Here is a 21,484-nt window from a genome sequence, read left to right on the forward strand (position 1 = left end):
GTAACAAATTAAACACAGGAGATATACTTTGCCGATTTAATAATACATACAGAAAATAATAATGACACAGAAAATAATGACACAGAAAATAAAAGTGATACCGAAAATAATGACACAGAAAATAATAGTGATACAGAAAATAATGATACAGAAAATAATGATACAGAAAATAATGATGATACAGAAAATAATAATGATACAGAAAATAATGATACAGAAAATAATAGTGATACAGAAAATAATGATACAGAAAATAGTGATACAGAAAATAATAATGATACAGAAAATAATAATGATACAGAAAATAATGATACAGAAAATAATGATACGGAAAATAATGATACAGAAAATAATAATGATACAGAAAATAATGATACAGAAAATAATAATGATACAGAAAATAATGATACAGAAAATAATAATGGTAAAGAAAATAATGATACAGATAATAATAATGATACAGAAAATAATAATGATACAGAAAATAGCGATACAGAACATAGTGATGATACAGAAAATAATAATGATACAGAAAATAATGATACAGAACATAGTGATACAGAAAATAATGCTACAGAAAATAATAATGATACAGAAAATAATGATACAGAAAATAGTGATACAGAAAATAATAATGATACAGAAAATATTAATGATACAGAAAATAATGATACAGAAAATAATAATGATACAGAAAATAGTGATACAGAAAATAATAATGGTACAGAAAATAATGATACAGAAAATAGTGATACAGAAAATAATAATGATACAGAAAATAATGATACAGAAAATAATAATGATACAGAAAATAATAATGATACAGAAAATAGTGATACAGGAAATAGTGATGATACAAAAAATAATAATGATACAGAAAATAATAATGATACAGAAATAATAATGATACAGAAAATAGTGATACAGAAAATAGTGATACAGAAAATAATAATGATGCAGAAAATAATAATTACACAGAGAATAATGATACAGAAAATAATGATACAGAAAATAATAATGATACAGAAAATAATAATGATACAGAAAATAGTGATACAGAAAATAATAGTGACACAGAAAATAATAATGATACAGAAAATAATAATGATACAGAAAATAATGATACAGAAAATAATAATGATACAGAAAATAATAATGATACAGAAAATAATAATGAAAAAGAAAATAATGATACAGAAAATAATAATGATAAAGAAAATAATAATGATAAAGAAAATAATAATGATAAAGAAAATAATGATACAAAAAATAGTGATAGAGAAAATAATGATACAGAAAATGTTGCAATATTTTGGGATTAATGGAGTATTAATTTGATTCGTCAGTTCTTAGCAGCATCGTTTATGAATAGAATCGTCCGACTGTGTAGGATCACGCAGTCGGACGATTCTATTTATAAACGATGCAGTAAGAACTGACGAATCAAATTAATTCACATTCTGCTACCAACCAATCAGAAACCAGAATTGCTTCATAAATATTAAACCTTTTCTGGAGCAATTTCACATCTTCTTTTCCCGTGTTTCGACACGGTAAGAATATTTTGTTCTGTGGAACTGTCTACTACAAACAAGTCACCTCCCAGGACTTGTGTGTAACAGGGAACCATCTGCAACTGTTCTGAAACTCAAAATGGCTTACACTTCTAGAGAAAATAATGATGATAAAGAAAACAATGATACAGAAAATAATAACGATAAAGAAAATAATGATACAGAAAATAGTGATACAGATAATAATAATGATACAGAAAATAATAATGATAAAGAAAATAATGATACAGAAAATAGTGATGCAGAAAATAATGATACAGATAATAATAATGATAAAGAAAATAATGATACAGAAAATAGTGATACAGATAATAATAATGATACAGAAAATAATAATGATGCAGAAAATAATGATACAGAAAATAATGATGATACAGAAAACATTAATGATACAGAAAATAATGATACAAAAAATGATAATGATACAGAAAATAATGATACAGAAAATAATGATACAGAAAATAGTGATACCGAAAATAATAATGATACAGAAAATAATGATACAGATAATAATAATGATACAGAAAATAAAAAGTATACAGAAAATAATAATGATACAGAAAATAATAATGATGCAGAAAATAATGATACAAAAAAAATAACGACACAGAAAATAGTGATACAGAAAATAATGCTACAGATAATAATAATGATAAAAAATAATAATGATACAGAAAATAATGATACAGAAAATAGGGATACAGAAAATAATAATGATAAAGAAAATAATGATACAGAAAATAATGATACAGAAAAAAAAAATGATACAGAAAATAGTGCCACAGAAAATAATGATACAGAAAATAATGATACAGAAAATAATAATGATACAGAAAATAATAATGATACAGAAAATAATATTTATACAGAAAATAATGATACAGAAAAAAATAATGATACAGAAAATAATGATACAGAAAAAAATAATGATACAGAAAATAGTGACACAGAAAATAATGATACAGAAAACAATAATGATAAAAAATAATAATGATAAAGAAAATATTAATGATACAGAAAATAGTGATACAGAAAATAGTGATACAGATAATAATAATGATACAGAAAATAATAAGTATACAGAAAATAATAATGATACAGAAAATAATAGTGATACAGAAAATGATAATGATACAGAAAATAATGATACAGAAAATAGGGATACAGAAAATAATAATGATACAGAAACTAATAATGATACAGAAAATAATAATGATACAGAAAGTATTAATGATACAGAAAATAATAATGATACAGAAAATAATAATGATACAGAAAATAGTGATACAGGAAATAATAATGATGAAGAAAATAATAATTATACAGAAAATAATGATACAGAACACAGTGATACAGAAAATAGTGATACAGAAAATGATACAGAAAATAAAAATGATACAGAAAATAATAATGATACAGAAAATAATAATGAAAAAGAAAATAATAATGATAAAGAAAATAATGATGATACAGAAACTAATAATGATAAAGAAAATAATGATACAGAAAATAATGATGATAAAGAAAATAATAATGATACAGAAAATAATAATGATACAGAAAATAATAATGATACAGAAAGTATTAATGATACAGAAAATAATAATGATACAGAAATATTAATGATACAGAAAATAATAATGATACAGAAAATAGTGATACAGAACATAATAATTATACATAAACTAATAATTATACAGAAAATAATGATACAGAAAATAATGATACAGAAAATAATAATGGTAAAGAAAATAATGATACAGATAATAATAATGATACAGAAAATAATAATGATACAGAAAATAATATACAGAAAATAGTTATACAGAAAATAGTGATACAGAAAATAGTGATACAGAAAATAACATTGATACAGAATATAATAATGATAAAGAAAAAATTAATGATACAGAAAATAATAATGATATAGAAAATACTAATGACACAGAAAATAATAATGATACAGAAAATAGTGATACAGAACATAGTGATACAGAAAAAAATAATGATACAGAAAATAATAATGATACAGAAAATTATAAGTATACAGACAATAATAATGATACAGAAAATAATAATGATAAAAATACTAATGATACAGAAAATATTAATGATACAGAAAATATTAATGATACAGAAAATATTGATGATACAGAAAATATTAATGATAAAAAATAATAATGATACAGAAAATAATAATGATAAAAAATAATAATGATACAGAAAATAATAATGATACAGAAAATAATAATGATAAAAAATAATAATGATACAGAAAATATTAATGATACAGAAAATATTAATGATAAAAAATAATAATGATACAGAAAATAATAATGATAAAAAATAATAATGATACAGAAAATAATAATGATACAGAAAATAATAATGATAAAAAATATTAATGATACAGAAAATAATAATGATACAGAAAATAATAATGATACAAAAAATAGTGATACAGATAATAGTGATACAGAAAAAAATAATGATACAGAAAATAATGATACAGAAAGTAATAATCATACAGAAACAATAATGATACAGAAAATAATAATGATACAGAAAATAACAAGTATACAGAAAATACTAATGATACAGAAAATAATAATGATACAGAAAATAATAATGATATAAAATAATAATGATACAGAAAATATTAATGATACAGAAAATAGTGATACAGATAATAATAATCATACAGAAATTAATAAGCATACAGAAAATAATAAGTATACAGAAAATAATAATGATACAGAATATAAAAATGATACAGAAAATAGTGACACAGAAAATAATGATACAGAAAATAATAATGATAAAAAATAATAATGATACAGAAAATAATAATGATAAAAAATAATAATGATACAGAAAATAATGATACAGAAAATATTAATGATACAGAAAATAGTGATAAAGAAAATAGTGATACAGAAAATAGTGATAGAGAAAATAGTGATACAGAAAATATAATTGATACAGAAAATATTAATGATACAGAAAATAATAATGATAAAGAAAATAATGATACAGAAAATGATGATACAGAAAATAATAATGATGCAGAAAATAATAATGATACAGAAAATAATAATGATACAGAAAATAAAAATGATATAGAAAATACTAATGATACAGAAAATAATAATGATACAGAAAATAGTGATACAGAAAATAGTGATACAGAAAAAAATAATGATACAGAATATAATAATGATACAGAAAATAATAATGATACAGAACATAATAATGATACAGAAAATAATAATGATACAGAAAATAATGATACAGAAAAGAATAATGATACAGAAAATAATGATACAGAAAGAAATAATGATAAAAAAGATTAAGGAATAATAATAAAGAAAATAATGATACAGAAAATAATAAGTATACAGAAAATAATAAGTATACAGAAAATAATAATGATACAGAAAATAATGATGATACAGAAAATAATAATGATAAAAAATATTAATGATACAGAAAATAGTGATACAGATAATAATAATGATACAGAAAATAATAAGTATACAGAAAATAATACTGATACAGAAAATAATAGTGATACGGAAAATTGTGACACAGGAAATAATGATACAGAAAATAATAATGATAAAAAATAATAATGATACAGAAAATAATGATACAGAAAATATAATTGATACAGAAAATAGTGATACAGAAAATAGTGATAGAGAATATAGTTATACAGAAAATAATAATGATACAGAAAATATTGATACAGAAAATATTAATGATACAGAAAATAATAATGATGCAGAAAATAATGATGATACAGAAAATAATGATACAGTAAATATTAATGATACAGACAATAATAATGATACAGAAAATTATGATACAGAAAATAATGATACAGAAAATAATAATGATACAGAAAATAATAATGATACAGAAAATAATGATCCAGAAAATAGTGATACAGAAAATAGTGATACAGAAAATAACATTGATACAGAAAATAATAACGATATAGAAAATACTAATGATACAGAAAATATTAATGATACAGAAAATAGTAATACAGAAAATAGTGATACTGAAAAAAATAATGATACAGAATATAACAATGATACAGAAAATAATAATGATACAGAAAATAATAATGATACAGAAAATAATGATACAGAAAATAGTGATACAGAAAATAATAATGATACAGAAAATAAAAATGATACAGAAAATAATAAGTATACAGAAAATAATAATGATACAGAAAATAATAATGATACAGAAAATAATGATACAGAAAAAAATAATGATACAGAAAATAGTGACACAGAGAATAATGATACAGAAAATAATAATGATAAAAAATAATAATGATACAGAAAATATTAATGATACAGAACATAGTGATACAGATAATAATAATGATACAGAAAATAAAAATGATACAGAAAATAATAAGTATACAGAAAATAATAATGATACAGAAAATAATAAGTATACAGAAAATAATAATGATACAGAAAATAATAATGATACAGAAAATAGTGACACAGAAAATAATGATAGAGAAAAACATGATACAGAAAATATTAATGATACAGGAAATAGTGATAAAGAAAATAGTGATAGAGAAAATAGTGATACAGAAAATAACATTGATACAGAAAATAACATTGATACAGAAAATAATAATGATAAAGAAAATAATGATACAGAAAATTATGATACAGAAAATAATAATAATGCAGAAAATAATAATGATACAGAAAACAATAATGATACAGGAAATAATTATACAGTAAATATTAATGATACAGACAATAATAATGATACAGAAAATTTTGATATGGAAAATAATGATACAGAAAATAATAGTTATACAGAAAATAACATCGATACAGAAAATAACATTGATTCAGAATATAATAATGATACAGAACATAATAATGATACAGAAAATAATAATGATATAGAAAATACTAATGATACAGAAAATAATAATGATACAGAAAATAGTGATACAGAAAATAGTGATACAGAAAAATAATGATACAGAATATAATAATGATACAGAAAATAATAATGATACAGAAAATAATGATACAGAAAATAGTGATACAGAAAATAATAATGATAAAGAAAATAATGATACAGAAAATAGTGATACAGAAAAAATAATGATACAGAAAAAAAAATGATACAGAAAATAATTATACAGAATTTAATAATTATACAGACAATAGTGACACAGAAAATAATGATACAGAAAACAATAATGATAAAAATAATAATGATACAGAAAATATTAATGATACAGAAAATAGTGATACAGAAAATAGTGATACAGATAATAATAATGATACAGAAAATAATAATATATACAGAAAATAATAATGATAAAGAAAATAATAGTGATACAGAAAATAATGATACAGAAAATAATGATACAGAAAATAGGGATACAGAAAATAATAATGATAAAGAAAAAAATGATACAGAAAATAATAATGATACAGAAAATAATAATGATACAGAAAGTATTAATGATACAGAAAGTAATAATGATACAGAAAGTATTAATGATACAGATAATAACAATGATACAGAAAATAATAAGTATACAGAAAATAATAATGATACAGAAAATAATAGTGATACAGAAAATAAAAATGATACAGAAAATAATGATACAGAAAATAGGGATACAGAAAATAATAATGATAAAGAAAATAATGATACAGAAAATAATGATACAGAAAAGAATAATGATACAGAAAATAGTGACACAGAAAATAATGATACAGAAAATAATGATACAGAAAATAATAATGTTACAGAAAATAGTGATACAGAAAATAATGATACAGAAAATAATAATGATACAGAAAATAATAATGATACAGAAAATAATAATGATACAAAAAATAATGCAACAGAAAATAATGATACAGAAAATAATGATACAGAAAATAATAATGATACAGAAAATAATAATGATACAGAAAATAATATTTATACAGAAAATAATGATACAGAAAAAAATAATGATACAGAAAATAATGATGCAGAAAATAGTGACACAGAAAATAATGATAAAAAATAATAATGATAAAGAAAATATTAATGATACAGAAAATAATGATACAGAAAAAAGTGATACAGATAATAATAATGATACAGAAAATAATAAGTATACAGAAATTAATAATGATACAGAAAATAACAGTGATACAGAAAGTATTAATGATACAGAAAATACTAATGATACAGAAAATAGTGATACAGAAAATAATAATGATACAGAATATAATGATACAGAAAATAATAATGATACAGAAAGTATTAATGATACAGAAAATACTAATGATACAGAAAATAGTGATACAGAAAATAATAATGATACAGAATATAATGATACAGAAAATAATAATGATACAGAAAATAATAATTATACAGAAAATAATAATGATACAGAAAATAATAATGAAAAAGAAAATAATAATGATAAAGAAAATAATGATGATACAGAAACTAATAATGATAAAGAAAATAATGATACAGAAAATAATAATGATACAGAAAATAATAATTATACAGAAAATAATAATGATACAGAAAATAATAATGAAAAAGAAAATAATAATGATAAAGAAAATAATAATGATACAGAAAATAATAATTATACAGAAAATAATAATGATACAGAAAGTATTAATGATACAGAAAATAATAATGATACCGAAAGTATTAATGATACAGAAAATAGTGATACAGAAAATAATAATGATACAGAAAATAATGATACAGAAACTAATAATTATACAGAAACGAATAATTATACAGAAAATAATGATACAGAAAATAATGATACAGAAAATAATGATACAGAAAATAATAATGGTAAAGAAAATAATGATACAGATAATAATACTGATACAGAAAATAATAAGTATACAGAAAATAATAATGATACAGAAAATAATAAGTATACAGAAAATAATGTTACAGAAAATAATAATGATAAAAAATAATAATGATACAGAAAATAATAATGGTACAGAAAATAATAATGATACAGAAAATAATATACAGAAAATAGTTATACAGAAAATAGTGATACAGAAAATAACATTGATACAGAATATAATAATGATACAGAAAAAATTGATGATACAGAAAATAATAATGATATAGAAAATACTAATGACACAGAAAATAGTGATACAGAAAACAATAATGATACAGAAAATAATGATATAGAAAGTAATAATCATACAGAAAAAAATAATGATACAGAAAATAATAATGATACAGAAAATAATAAGTATACAGAAGATAATAATGATACAGAAAATAATAATGATAAAAAATAATAATGATACAGAAAATATTAATGATACAGAAAATATTAATGATACAGAAAATATTGATGATACAGAAAATATTGATGATAAAAAACAAGAATGATACAGAAAATAATAATGATAAAAAATAATAATGATACAGAAAATAATAATGATACAGAAAATAATAATGATAAAAAATATTAATGATACAGAAAATAATAATGATACAGAAAATAATAATGATACAGAAAATAGTGATACAGATAATAGTGATACAGAAAACAATAATGATACAGAAAATAATGATACAGAAAGTAATAATCATACAGAAAAAATAATGATACAGAAAATAATAAGTATACAGAAAATATTAATGATACAGAAAATAATAATGATATAAAATAATAATGATACAGACAATATTAATGATACAGAAAATAGTGATACAGATAATAATAATCATACAGAAATTAATAAGTATACAGAAAATAATAATGATACAGAAAATTGTGACACAGGAAATAATGATACAGAAAATAATAATGATAAAAAATAATAATGATACAGAAAATATTAATGATAGAGAAAATATTAATGATATAGAAAATAGTGATACAGAAAATAGTGATAGAGAATATAGTTATACAGAAACTAATAATGATACAGAAAATAATCATGATAAAGAAAATAATGATACAGAAAATGATGATACAGAAAATAATAATGATGCAGAAAATAATAATGATACAGATAATAATGATACAGTAAATATTAATGATACAGACAATAATAATGATACAGAAAATTATGATACAGAAAATAATGATACAGAACATAATAATGATACAGAAAATAATGATCCAGAAAATAGTGATACAGAAAATAGTGATACAGAAAATAATAGTGATACACAAAATAATAATGATATAGAAAATACTAATGATACAGAAAATATTAATGATACAGAAACTAGTGATACAGATAATAGTGATACAGAAAATAATGATACAGAAAATAATGATACAGAAAATAATAATGATAAAGAAAATAATGATACAGAAAATAGTGATACAGATAATAATAATGATACAGAAAATAAAAATGATAAAGAAAATAATAAGTATACAGAAAAAAAAAATGATACAGAAAATTATGATACAGAAAATAATAATGATACAGAAAATAGTGACACAGAGAATAATGATACAGAAAATAATAATGATAAAAAATAATAATGATACAGAAAATATTAATGATACAGAAAATAGTGATACAAATAATAATAATGATACAGAAAATAAAAATGATACAGAAAATAATAAGTATACAGAAAATAATCATGATACAGAATATAATAATGATACAGAAAATAGTGACACAGAAAATAATGATACAGAAAATAATAATGATAAAAAATAATAATGATACAGAAAATAATGATACAGAAAATATTAATGATACAGAAAATAGTGATACAGAAAATAGTGATACAGAAAATAGTGATACAGAAAATAGTGATACAGAAAATATAATTGATACAGAAAATATTAATGATACAGAAAATAATAATGATAAAGAAAATAATGATACAGAAAATGATGATACAGAAAATAATAATGATACAGAAAATAATAATGATACAGAAAATAATAATGATACAGAAAATAATAATGATACAGAAAATAATGATACAGAAAAAAATAATGATACAGAAAATAATGATACAGAAAAAAATAATGATAAAAAAGAATTATGAATAATAATAAAGAAAATAATGATGCAGAAAATAATAAGTATACAGAAAATAATAAGTATACAGAAAAAAATAACGCTACAGAAAATAATAATGATACAGACAATAATAATGATAAAAAATAATAATGATACAGAAAATATTAATGATACAGAAAATAGTGATACAGATAATAATAATGATACAGAAAATAATAAGTATACAGAAAATAATAATGATACAGAAAATAATAATGATACAGAAAATTGTGACACAGGAAATAATGATACAGAAAATAATAATGATAAAAAATAATAATGATACAGAAAACAATGACACAGAAAATATTAATGATACAGAAAATAGTGATAGAGAATATAGTTATACAGAAAATAATAATGATAAAGAAAATAATGATACAGAAAATGATGATACAGAAAATAATAATGACGCAGAAAATAATGATGATACAGAAAATAATGATACAGTAAATATTAATGATACAGACAATAATAATGATACAGAAAATTATGATAGAGAAAATAATGATACAGAAAATAATAATGATACAGAAAATAGTGATACAGAAAATAGTGATACAGAAAATAACATTGATACAGAAAATAATAACGATATAGAAAATACTAATGATACAGAAAATATTAGTGATACAGAAACTAGTGATACAGAAAAAAATAATGGTACAGAATATAACAATGATACAGAAAATAATAATGATACAGAAAATAATAATGATACAGAAAATAATGATACAGAAAATAGTTATACAGAAAATAATAATGATAAAGAAAATAATGATAAAGAAAATAGTGATACAGATAATAATAATGATACAGAAAATAAAAATGATACAGAAAATAATAAGTATACAGAAAATAATAATGATACAGAAAATAATAATGATACAGAAAATAATGATACAGAAAATAATAATGATACAGAAAATAGTGACACAGAGACTAATGATACAGAAAATAATAATGATAAAAATAATAATGATACAGAAAATATTAATGATACAGAAAATAGTGATACAGATAATAATAATGATACAGAAAATAAAAATGATACAGAAAATAATAAGTATACAGAAAATATTAATGATACGGAAAATAATAATGATACAGAAAATAGTGACACCGAAAATAATGATAGAGAAAAACATGATACAGAAAATATTAATGATACAGGAAATAGTGATACAGAAAATAGTGATAGAGAAAATAGTGATACAGAAAAAAACATTGATACAGAAAATAACATTGATACAGAAAATAATAATGATAAAGAAAATAATGATACCGAAAATTATGATACAGAAAATAATAATGATGCAGAAAATAATAATGATACAGAAAACAATAATGATACAGGAAATAATTATACAGTAAATATTAATAATACAGACAATAATAATGATACAGAAAATTTTGATACTGAAAATAATGATACAGAAAATAATAGTGATACAGAAAATAACATTGATACAGAATATAATAATGATACAGAAAATAATAATGATACAGAAAATAATAATGATATAGAAAATACTAATGATACAGAAAATAATAATGATACAGAAAATAGTGATACAGAAAATAGTGATAAAGAAAAAATAATGATACAGAAAATAATAATGATACAGAAAATAATGATACAGAAAAAAATGATACAGAAAATAGGGATACAGAAAATAATAATGATAAAGAAAATAATGATACAGAAAATAATGATAAAGAAAATAATAATGACACAGAAACTAATAATGATACAGAAAATAATAATGATACAGAAAGTATTAATGATACAGAAAATAATAATGATACAGAAAGTATTAATGATACAGAAAATAATAATGATACAGAAAGTATTAATGATACAGAAAATAATAGTGATACAGAAAATAATAATGATACAGAAAATAATAATGATAAAGAAAATAATAATGATACAGAAACTAATAATGATACAGAAAATAATGATACAGAAAATAATGATGATAAAGAAAATAATAATGACACAGAAAATAATAATGGTACAGAAAGTATTAATGATACAGAAACTAATAATGATACAGAAAATAATGATAAAGAAAATAATGATGATAAAGAAAATAATAATTATAAAGAAAAAAATAATGATACAGAAAATAATAATGATACAGAAACTAATAATGATACAGAAAATAATAATACAGAAAATAATAATGATACAGAAAATAATAATGATACAGAAAATAATAATGATACAGAAAGTATTAATGATACAGAAAATAATAATGATACAGAAAGTATTAATGATACAGAAAATAATAATGATACAGAAAATAATAATGCTACAGAAAATAGTGATACAGAAAATAATAATGATACAGAAAATAATAATTATACAGAAAATAATAATTATACAGAAAATAATGATACAGAAAATAATGATACAGAAAATGGTGATACAGAAAATAATAATGAAAAAGAAAATAATGATACAGATAATAATAATGATACAGAAAATAATAAGTATACAGAAAATAATAATGATACAGAAAATAATAATGATACAGCAAATAATGTTACAGAAAATAATAATGATAAAAAATAATAATGATACAGAAAATAATAATCATACAGAAAATAATAATGATACAGAAAATACTGATACAGAAAATAGTGATACAGAAAATAACATTGATACAGAATATAATAATGATACAGAAAATAATAATGATACAGAAAATAATGATACAGAAAATAATAATGATACAAAAAATATTAATGATACAGAACATAGTGATACAGATAATAATAATGATACAGAAAATAACAATGATAGAGAAAATAATAAGTATACAGAAAATAATAATGATACAGCAAATAATAATGATACAGAAAATAATAATGATACAGAAAATTGTGACACAGAAAATAATGATACAGAAAATAATAATGATAAAAAATAATAATGATACAGAAAACAATGATACAGAAAATATTAATGATACAAAAAATAGTGATACAGAAAATAGTTATAGAGAAAATAGTGATACAGATAATAATAATGATACAGAAAATAATAATGATACAGAAAATAATAATGACACAGAAAATAATTATACAGAAAATAATAATGATAAAAAATAATAATGATACAGAAAATAATGATACAGAAAATATTAATGATACAGAAAATAGTGATACAGAAAATAGTGATAGAGAAAATAGTGATACAGAAAATAATGGCACAGAAAATAATAATGATACAGAAAATAATGATACAGAAAACATTGATACAGAAAATAATAATGATACATATAATAATAATGATACAGAAAATAGTGATAAAGATAATAATGATACAGAAAATAATAATGATACAGAAAATAATAATGATACAGAAAATAATAATGATACAGAAAATAATAATGATACAGAAAATAATGATAGAGAAAATAATGATTCAAAAAATAACAATGATACAGAAAATTATGATAGAGAAAATAATGATACAGAAAATAGTGATGATACAGAAAATAATAATGATACAGCAAATAATAATGATACAGAAAGTAATGATACACAAAGTAGTGATACAGAAAATAATGATACAGAAAATAATAATGATACAGCAAATAATAATGATACAGAAAATAATGATACAGAAAATAATGATACAGAAAATAGTTATGATACAGAAAATAATAATAATACAGCAAATAATAATGATACAGAAAATAATGATACAGAAAATAATGATACAGAAAATAATAATGATACAGAAAATAATAATGACACAGAAAATAATGATACAGAAAATAATAATGATACAGAAAATAATGATACAGAAAATAATAATGATACAGAAAATAATGATACAGAAAATAACAATGATAGAGAAAATAATGATTAAAAAAATAACAATGATACAGAAAATAATAATGATAGAGAAAATAATGATACAGAAAATAGTGATGATACAGAAAATAATAATGATACAGCAAATAATAATGATACAGAAAATAATGATACAGAAAATAGTGATACAGAAAATAATGATACAGAAAATAATAATGATACAGCAAATAATAATGATACAGAAAATAATGATACAGAAAATAATGATACAGAAAATAGTGATGATACAGAAAATAATAATGATACAGCAAATAATAATGATACAGAAGTAATGGTACATAAAATAGTGATACAGAAAATAATAATGATACAGAAAATAATAATGACACAGAAAATAATGATACAGAAAATAATAATGATACAGCAAATAATAATGATACAGAAAATAATGATACAGAAAATAATAATGATACAGAAAATAATGATACAGAAAATAATAATGATACAGAAAATAATGATACAGAAAATAATAATGATACAGAAAATAATGATACAGAAAATAATAATGATACAGAAAATAATGATACAGAAATAATAATGATATAGAAAATAATGATACAGAAAATAATAATAATAATAATACAGAAAATAATAATGATACAGAAAATAATAATGATACAGAAAATAATGATACAGAAAATAATGATACAGAAAATAATGATATAGGAAATAATAATAATATTACAGAAAATAATAATGATACAGAAAATAATAATGATACAGAAAATAATAATGATACAGAAAATAATGATACAGAAAATAATGATATAGAAAATAATAATGATACAGAAAATAATAATGATACAGAAAATAATGATGCATAAAATAATGATACAGAAAATAATAATGATACAGAAAATAATAATGATACAGAAAATAATGATATAGAAAATAATAATAATACAGAAAATAATAATGATACTGAAATAGTGATACAGAAAATAATGATACAGAAAATAATAATGATACTGAAATAATGATACTGAAATAGTGATACAGAAAATAATGATACAGAAAATAATAATGATACAGAAAATAATGATATAGAAAATAATAATGAAACAGAAAATAATAATGATACAGAAAATAATGATACAGAAAATAATGATACAGAAAATAATAATGATACAGAAAATAATAATGATACAGAAAATAATGATATAGAAAATAATAATAATACAGAAAATAATAATGATACTGAAATAGTGATACAGAAAATAATGATACAGAAAATAATAATGATACTGAAATAATGATACTGAAATAGTGATACAGAAAATAATAATGATACTGAAATAATGATACTGAAATAGTTATGCAGAAAATAATGATACAGAAAATAATAATGATACTGAAATAATGATACTGAAATAGTGATACAGAAAATAATGATACAGAAAATAATAATGATACTGAAATAATGATACTGAAATAGTGATACAGAAAATAATGATACAAAAAATAATAATACAGAAAATAATGATACAGAAAATAATAATACAGAAAATAATGATACAGAAAATAGGGATACAGAAAATAATGATACAGAAAATAATAATACAGAAAATAATAATGATACTGAAATAGTGATACAGAAAATAATGATACAGAAAATAATGATACAGAAAATAATGATACAGAAAATAATGATACAGAAAATAATAATGACACAGAAACTAATAATGATACAGAAAATAATAATGATACAGAAAGTATTAATGATACAGAAAATAATAATGATACAGAAAGTATTAATGATACAGAAAATAATAATGATACAGAAAGTATTAATGATACAGAAAATAATAGTGATACAGAAAATAATAATGATACAGAAAATAATAATGATAAAGAAAATAATAATGATACAGAAACTAATAATGATACAGAAAATAATGATACAGAAAATAATGATGATAAAGAAAATAATAATGACACAGAAAATAATAATGGTACAGAAAGTATTAATGATACAGAAACTAATAATGATACAGAAAATAATGATAAAGAAAATAATGATGATAAAGAAAATAATAATTATAAAGAAAAAAATAATGATACAGAAAATAATAATGATACAGAAACTAATAATGATACAGAAAATAATAATACAGAAAATAATAATGATACAGAAAATAATAATGATACAGAAAATAATAATGATACAGAAAGTATTAATGATACAGAAAATAATAATGATACAGAAAGTATTAATGATACAGAAAATAATAATGATACAGAAAATAATAATGCTACAGAAAATAGTGATACAGAAAATAATAATGATACAGAAAATAATAATTATACAGAAAATAATAATTATACAGAAAATAATGATACAGAAAATAATGATACAGAAAATGGTGATACAGAAAATAATAATGAAAAAGAAAATAATGATACAGATAATAATAATGATACAGAAAATAATAAGTATACAGAAAATAATAATGATACAGAAAATAATAATGATACAGCAAATAATGTTACAGAAAATAATAATGATAAAAAATAATAATGATACAGAAAATAATAATCATACAGAAAATAATAATGATACAGAAAATACTGATACAGAAAATAGTGATACAGAAAATAACATTGATACAGAATATAATAATGATACAGAAAATAATAATGATACAGAAAATAATGATACAGAAAATAATAATGATACAAAAAATATTAATGATACAGAACATAGTGATACAGATAATAATAATGATACAGAAAATAACAATGATAGAGAAAATAATAAGTATACAGAAAATAATAATGATACAGCAAATAATAATGATACAGAAAATAATAATGATACAGAAAATTGTGACACAGAAAATAATGATACAGAAAATAATAATGATAAAAAATAATAATGATACAGAAAACAATGATACAGAAAATATTAATGATACAAAAAATAGTGATACAGAAAATAGTTATAGAGAAAATAGTGATACAGATAATAATAATGATACAGAAAATAATAATGATACAGAAAATAATAATGACACAGAAAATAATTATACAGAAAATAATAATGATAAAAAATAATAATGATACAGAAAATAATGATACAGAAAATATTAATGATACAGAAAATAGTGATACAGAAAATAGTGATAGAGAAAATAGTGATACAGAAAATAATGGCACAGAAAATAATAATGATACAGAAAATAATGATACAGAAAACATTGATACAGAAAATAATAATGATACATATAATAATAATGATACAGAAAATAGTGATAAAGATAATAATGATACAGAAAATAATAATGATACAGAAAATAATAATGATACAGAAAATAATAATGATACAGAAAATAATAATGATACAGAAAATAATGATAGAGAAAATAATGATTCAAAAAATAACAATGATACAGAAAATTATGATAGAGAAAATAATGATACAGAAAATAGTGATGATACAGAAAATAATAATGATACAGCAAATAATAATGATACAGAAAGTAATGATACACAAAGTAGTGATACAGAAAATAATGATACAGAAAATAATAATGATACAGCAAATAATAATGATACAGAAAATAATGATACAGAAAATAATGATACAGAAAATAGTTATGATACAGAAAATAATAATAATACAGCAAATAATAATGATACAGAAAATAATGATACAGAAAATAATGATACAGAAAATAATAATGATACAGAAAATAATAATGACACAGAAAATAATGATACAGAAAATAATAATGATACAGAAAATAATGATACAGAAAATAATAATGATACAGAAAATAATGATACAGAAAATAACAATGATAGAGAAAATAATGATTCAAAAAATAACAATGATACAGAAAATAATAATGATAGAGAAAATAATGATACAGAAAATAGTGATGATACAGAAAATAATAATGATACAGCAAATAATAATGATACAGAAAATAATGATACAGAAAATAGTGATACAGAAAATAATGATACAGAAAATAATAATGATACAGCAAATAATAATGATACAGAAAATAATGATACAGAAAATAATGATACAGAAAATAGTGATGATACAGAAAATAATAATGATACAGCAAATAATAATGATACAGAAGTAATGGTACATAAAATAGTGATACAGAAAATAATAATGATACAGAAAATAATAATGACACAGAAAATAATGATACAGAAAATAATAATGATACAGCAAATAATAATGATACAGAAAATAATGATACAGAAAATAATAATGATACAGAAAATAATGATACAGAAAATAATAATGATACAGAAAATAATGATACAGAAAATAATAATGATACAGAAAATAATGATACAGAAAATAATAATGATACAGAAAATAATGATACAGAAATAATAATGATATAGAAAATAATGATACAGAAAATAATAATAATAATAATACAGAAAATAATAATGATACAGAAAATAATAATGATACAGAAAATAATGATACAGAAAATAATGATACAGAAAATAATGATATAGGAAATAATAATAATATTACAGAAAATAATAATGATACAGAAAATAATAATGATACAGAAAATAATAATGATACAGAAAATAATGATGCATAAAATAATGATACAGAAAATAATAATGATACAGAAAATAATAATGATACAGAAAATAATGATATAGAAAATAATAATAATACAGAAAATAATAATGATACTGAAATAGTGATACAGAAAATAATGATACAGAAAATAATAATGATACTGAAATAATGATACTGAAATAGTGATACAGAAAATAATGATACAGAAAATAATAATGATACAGAAAATAATGATATAGAAAATAATAATGAAACAGAAAATAATAATGATACAGAAAATAATGATACAGAAAATAATGATACAGAAAATAATAATGATACAGAAAATAATAATGATACAGAAAATAATGATATAGAAAATAATAATAATACAGAAAATAATAATGATACTGAAATAGTGATACAGAAAATAATGATACAGAAAATAATAATGATACTGAAATAATGATACTGAAATAGTGATACAGAAAATAATAATGATACTGAAATAATGATACTGAAATAGTTATGCAGAAAATAATGATACAGAAAATAATAATGATACTGAAATAATGATACTGAAATAGTGATACAGAAAATAATGATACAGAAAATAATAATGATACTGAAATAATGATACTGAAATAGTGATACAGAAAATAATGATACAAAAAATAATAATACAGAAAATAATGATACAGAAAATAATAATACAGAAAATAATGATACAGAAAATAGGGATACAGAAAATAATGATACAGAAAATAATAATACAGAAAATAATAATGATACTGAAATAGTGATACAGAAAATAATGATACAGAAAATAATGATACAGAAAATAATGATACAGAAAATAATAATGAAACTGAAATAGTGATACAGAAAATAATGATACAGAAAATAATGATACAGAAAATAATAATGATACTGAAAATAATAATGATGCTGAAAATAATAATAATAATACAGAAAATAATGATACAGAAAATAATAATAATACAGAAAATAATAATGATACAGAAAATAATAATGATACAGAAAATAATGATACAGAAAATAATAATGATACTGAAAATAATAATAATACAGAAAATAATGATACAGAAAATAATAATGATACAGAAATAATAATGATACAGAAATAATAATGATACAGAAATAATAATGATACAGAAAATAATAATGATACAGAAAATAATAATGATACAGAAAATAATAATGATACAGAAAATAATGATAAAAAATAATAATGATACAGAAAAAAATGATACAGAAAAAAAGTCTTACTTGGTAGTAAAACCTAAAAGAAAAAGGAGCATGCGAACATGTTTGTTCCTTCTTTTTTGTTCTTCTTTGAGAGGCACTCCTCATAATCTTATAGAAAGTTCCAACGTTTTGTTTTCTTTGAAATAAAAATGTCCTGAAGAGAAGGGAATTTCGGTAAAAATCCATGTCGGATCACGTAAAGATAAGATATCCCGTAGCAGACGACAAAAATAAGCGAACAATTCAAGAGGCACCGTTTGTTCGACCTTGACATTGCCGTTAGTTGTGTCTAAACTTGTAAACAGGTCAAATAGCAGACATATTCGAATGTTCGCGAGCAAGATTTTGTTAAAATATATTTACAAAACTTTTAAAGATTTAAAAATAAAAATAAATATTTACAAAACATTTTCTTTAAAGGATTTTTTTTTTAAGGATTAAAAAAAACAAACTTTTTTCTATTTACGCAAAACTTTTTAATGTAAGTAATAAAACGAAGTATTTAAATATATTTAAATAAATGGGTGTCACAGAACTTTTAATAATAATTATAATTATAATAAAAAAAATAAAATTAAATGAATGGACCTATATTAATTGCAAAACATTGGAAAAAGGAATTTTTGGACGCTAAACTTACTTTCACTTAATTTGCCGGTACTGGTACCACTGGTACAGTCAGTGACTGGTGGTGCAGTAGTGCACTGGTGCAGGTGCACTAGTGATCCGGACGTAAATAATAACGTTATTATTTAAAAAGCCATTCTTAACATGGGAATTGGGGGTGTTTTGTGCCTATTCTATACGTCAACCTTACAATTGAATAATAAAAAAACATCATAAAACTTTAATTAAACTTGGAAATACAATTTAAAAAATAGCGCGGATCCGTGATCAAATTGGTGCGAGTGCAGAGAGTGATCCGCCGCCACTCTCTCTGCACTAGCACCAATTTGCCTTTATAGAGAAGTAAGCAAATAGCAAGTTTTTGTTATTTCTTTAAATAAAAATAAAACTTATAAAAAGATTTGTTACGCTACTTCATCTTTATAAAAATAAAAGTTATAAAAGATATTTGAATAAAATATATTTTTTAAAATCTCGATTAA

At 20.1% G+C, this 21,484-nt stretch overlaps 1 protein-coding gene across 2 annotated transcripts in view; it reads right to left on the reverse strand.

Annotated features, from left to right (window-relative positions):
• Positions 1-21,130, reverse strand: part of LOC145246008 (uncharacterized) — a 41,161-nt gene extending 20,031 nt beyond the window's left edge. The window contains exon 1 of one of the 2 annotated variants that reach the window (XM_080107814.1): positions 21,016-21,130. Coding sequence is in view for 1 of the 2 variants with exons in the window: in XM_080107813.1 (XP_079963939.1) it covers positions 20,397-20,428 (32 nt within the window). In the remaining variant the exon portion in view is untranslated. Of the gene's footprint in view, positions 1-20,396; positions 20,616-21,015 lie in introns of those variants that run through there. The other variant, XM_080107813.1, reaches the window with a different exon arrangement.
• Between the last annotated feature and the right edge of the window lie 354 nt (positions 21,131-21,484).

This window comes from Euprymna scolopes, chromosome 23 (assembly GCF_053919585.1).
Source record: "Euprymna scolopes isolate OS-2025 chromosome 23, ASM5391958v1, whole genome shotgun sequence".
Taxonomy (NCBI): domain Eukaryota; kingdom Metazoa; phylum Mollusca; class Cephalopoda; order Sepiida; family Sepiolidae; genus Euprymna; species Euprymna scolopes.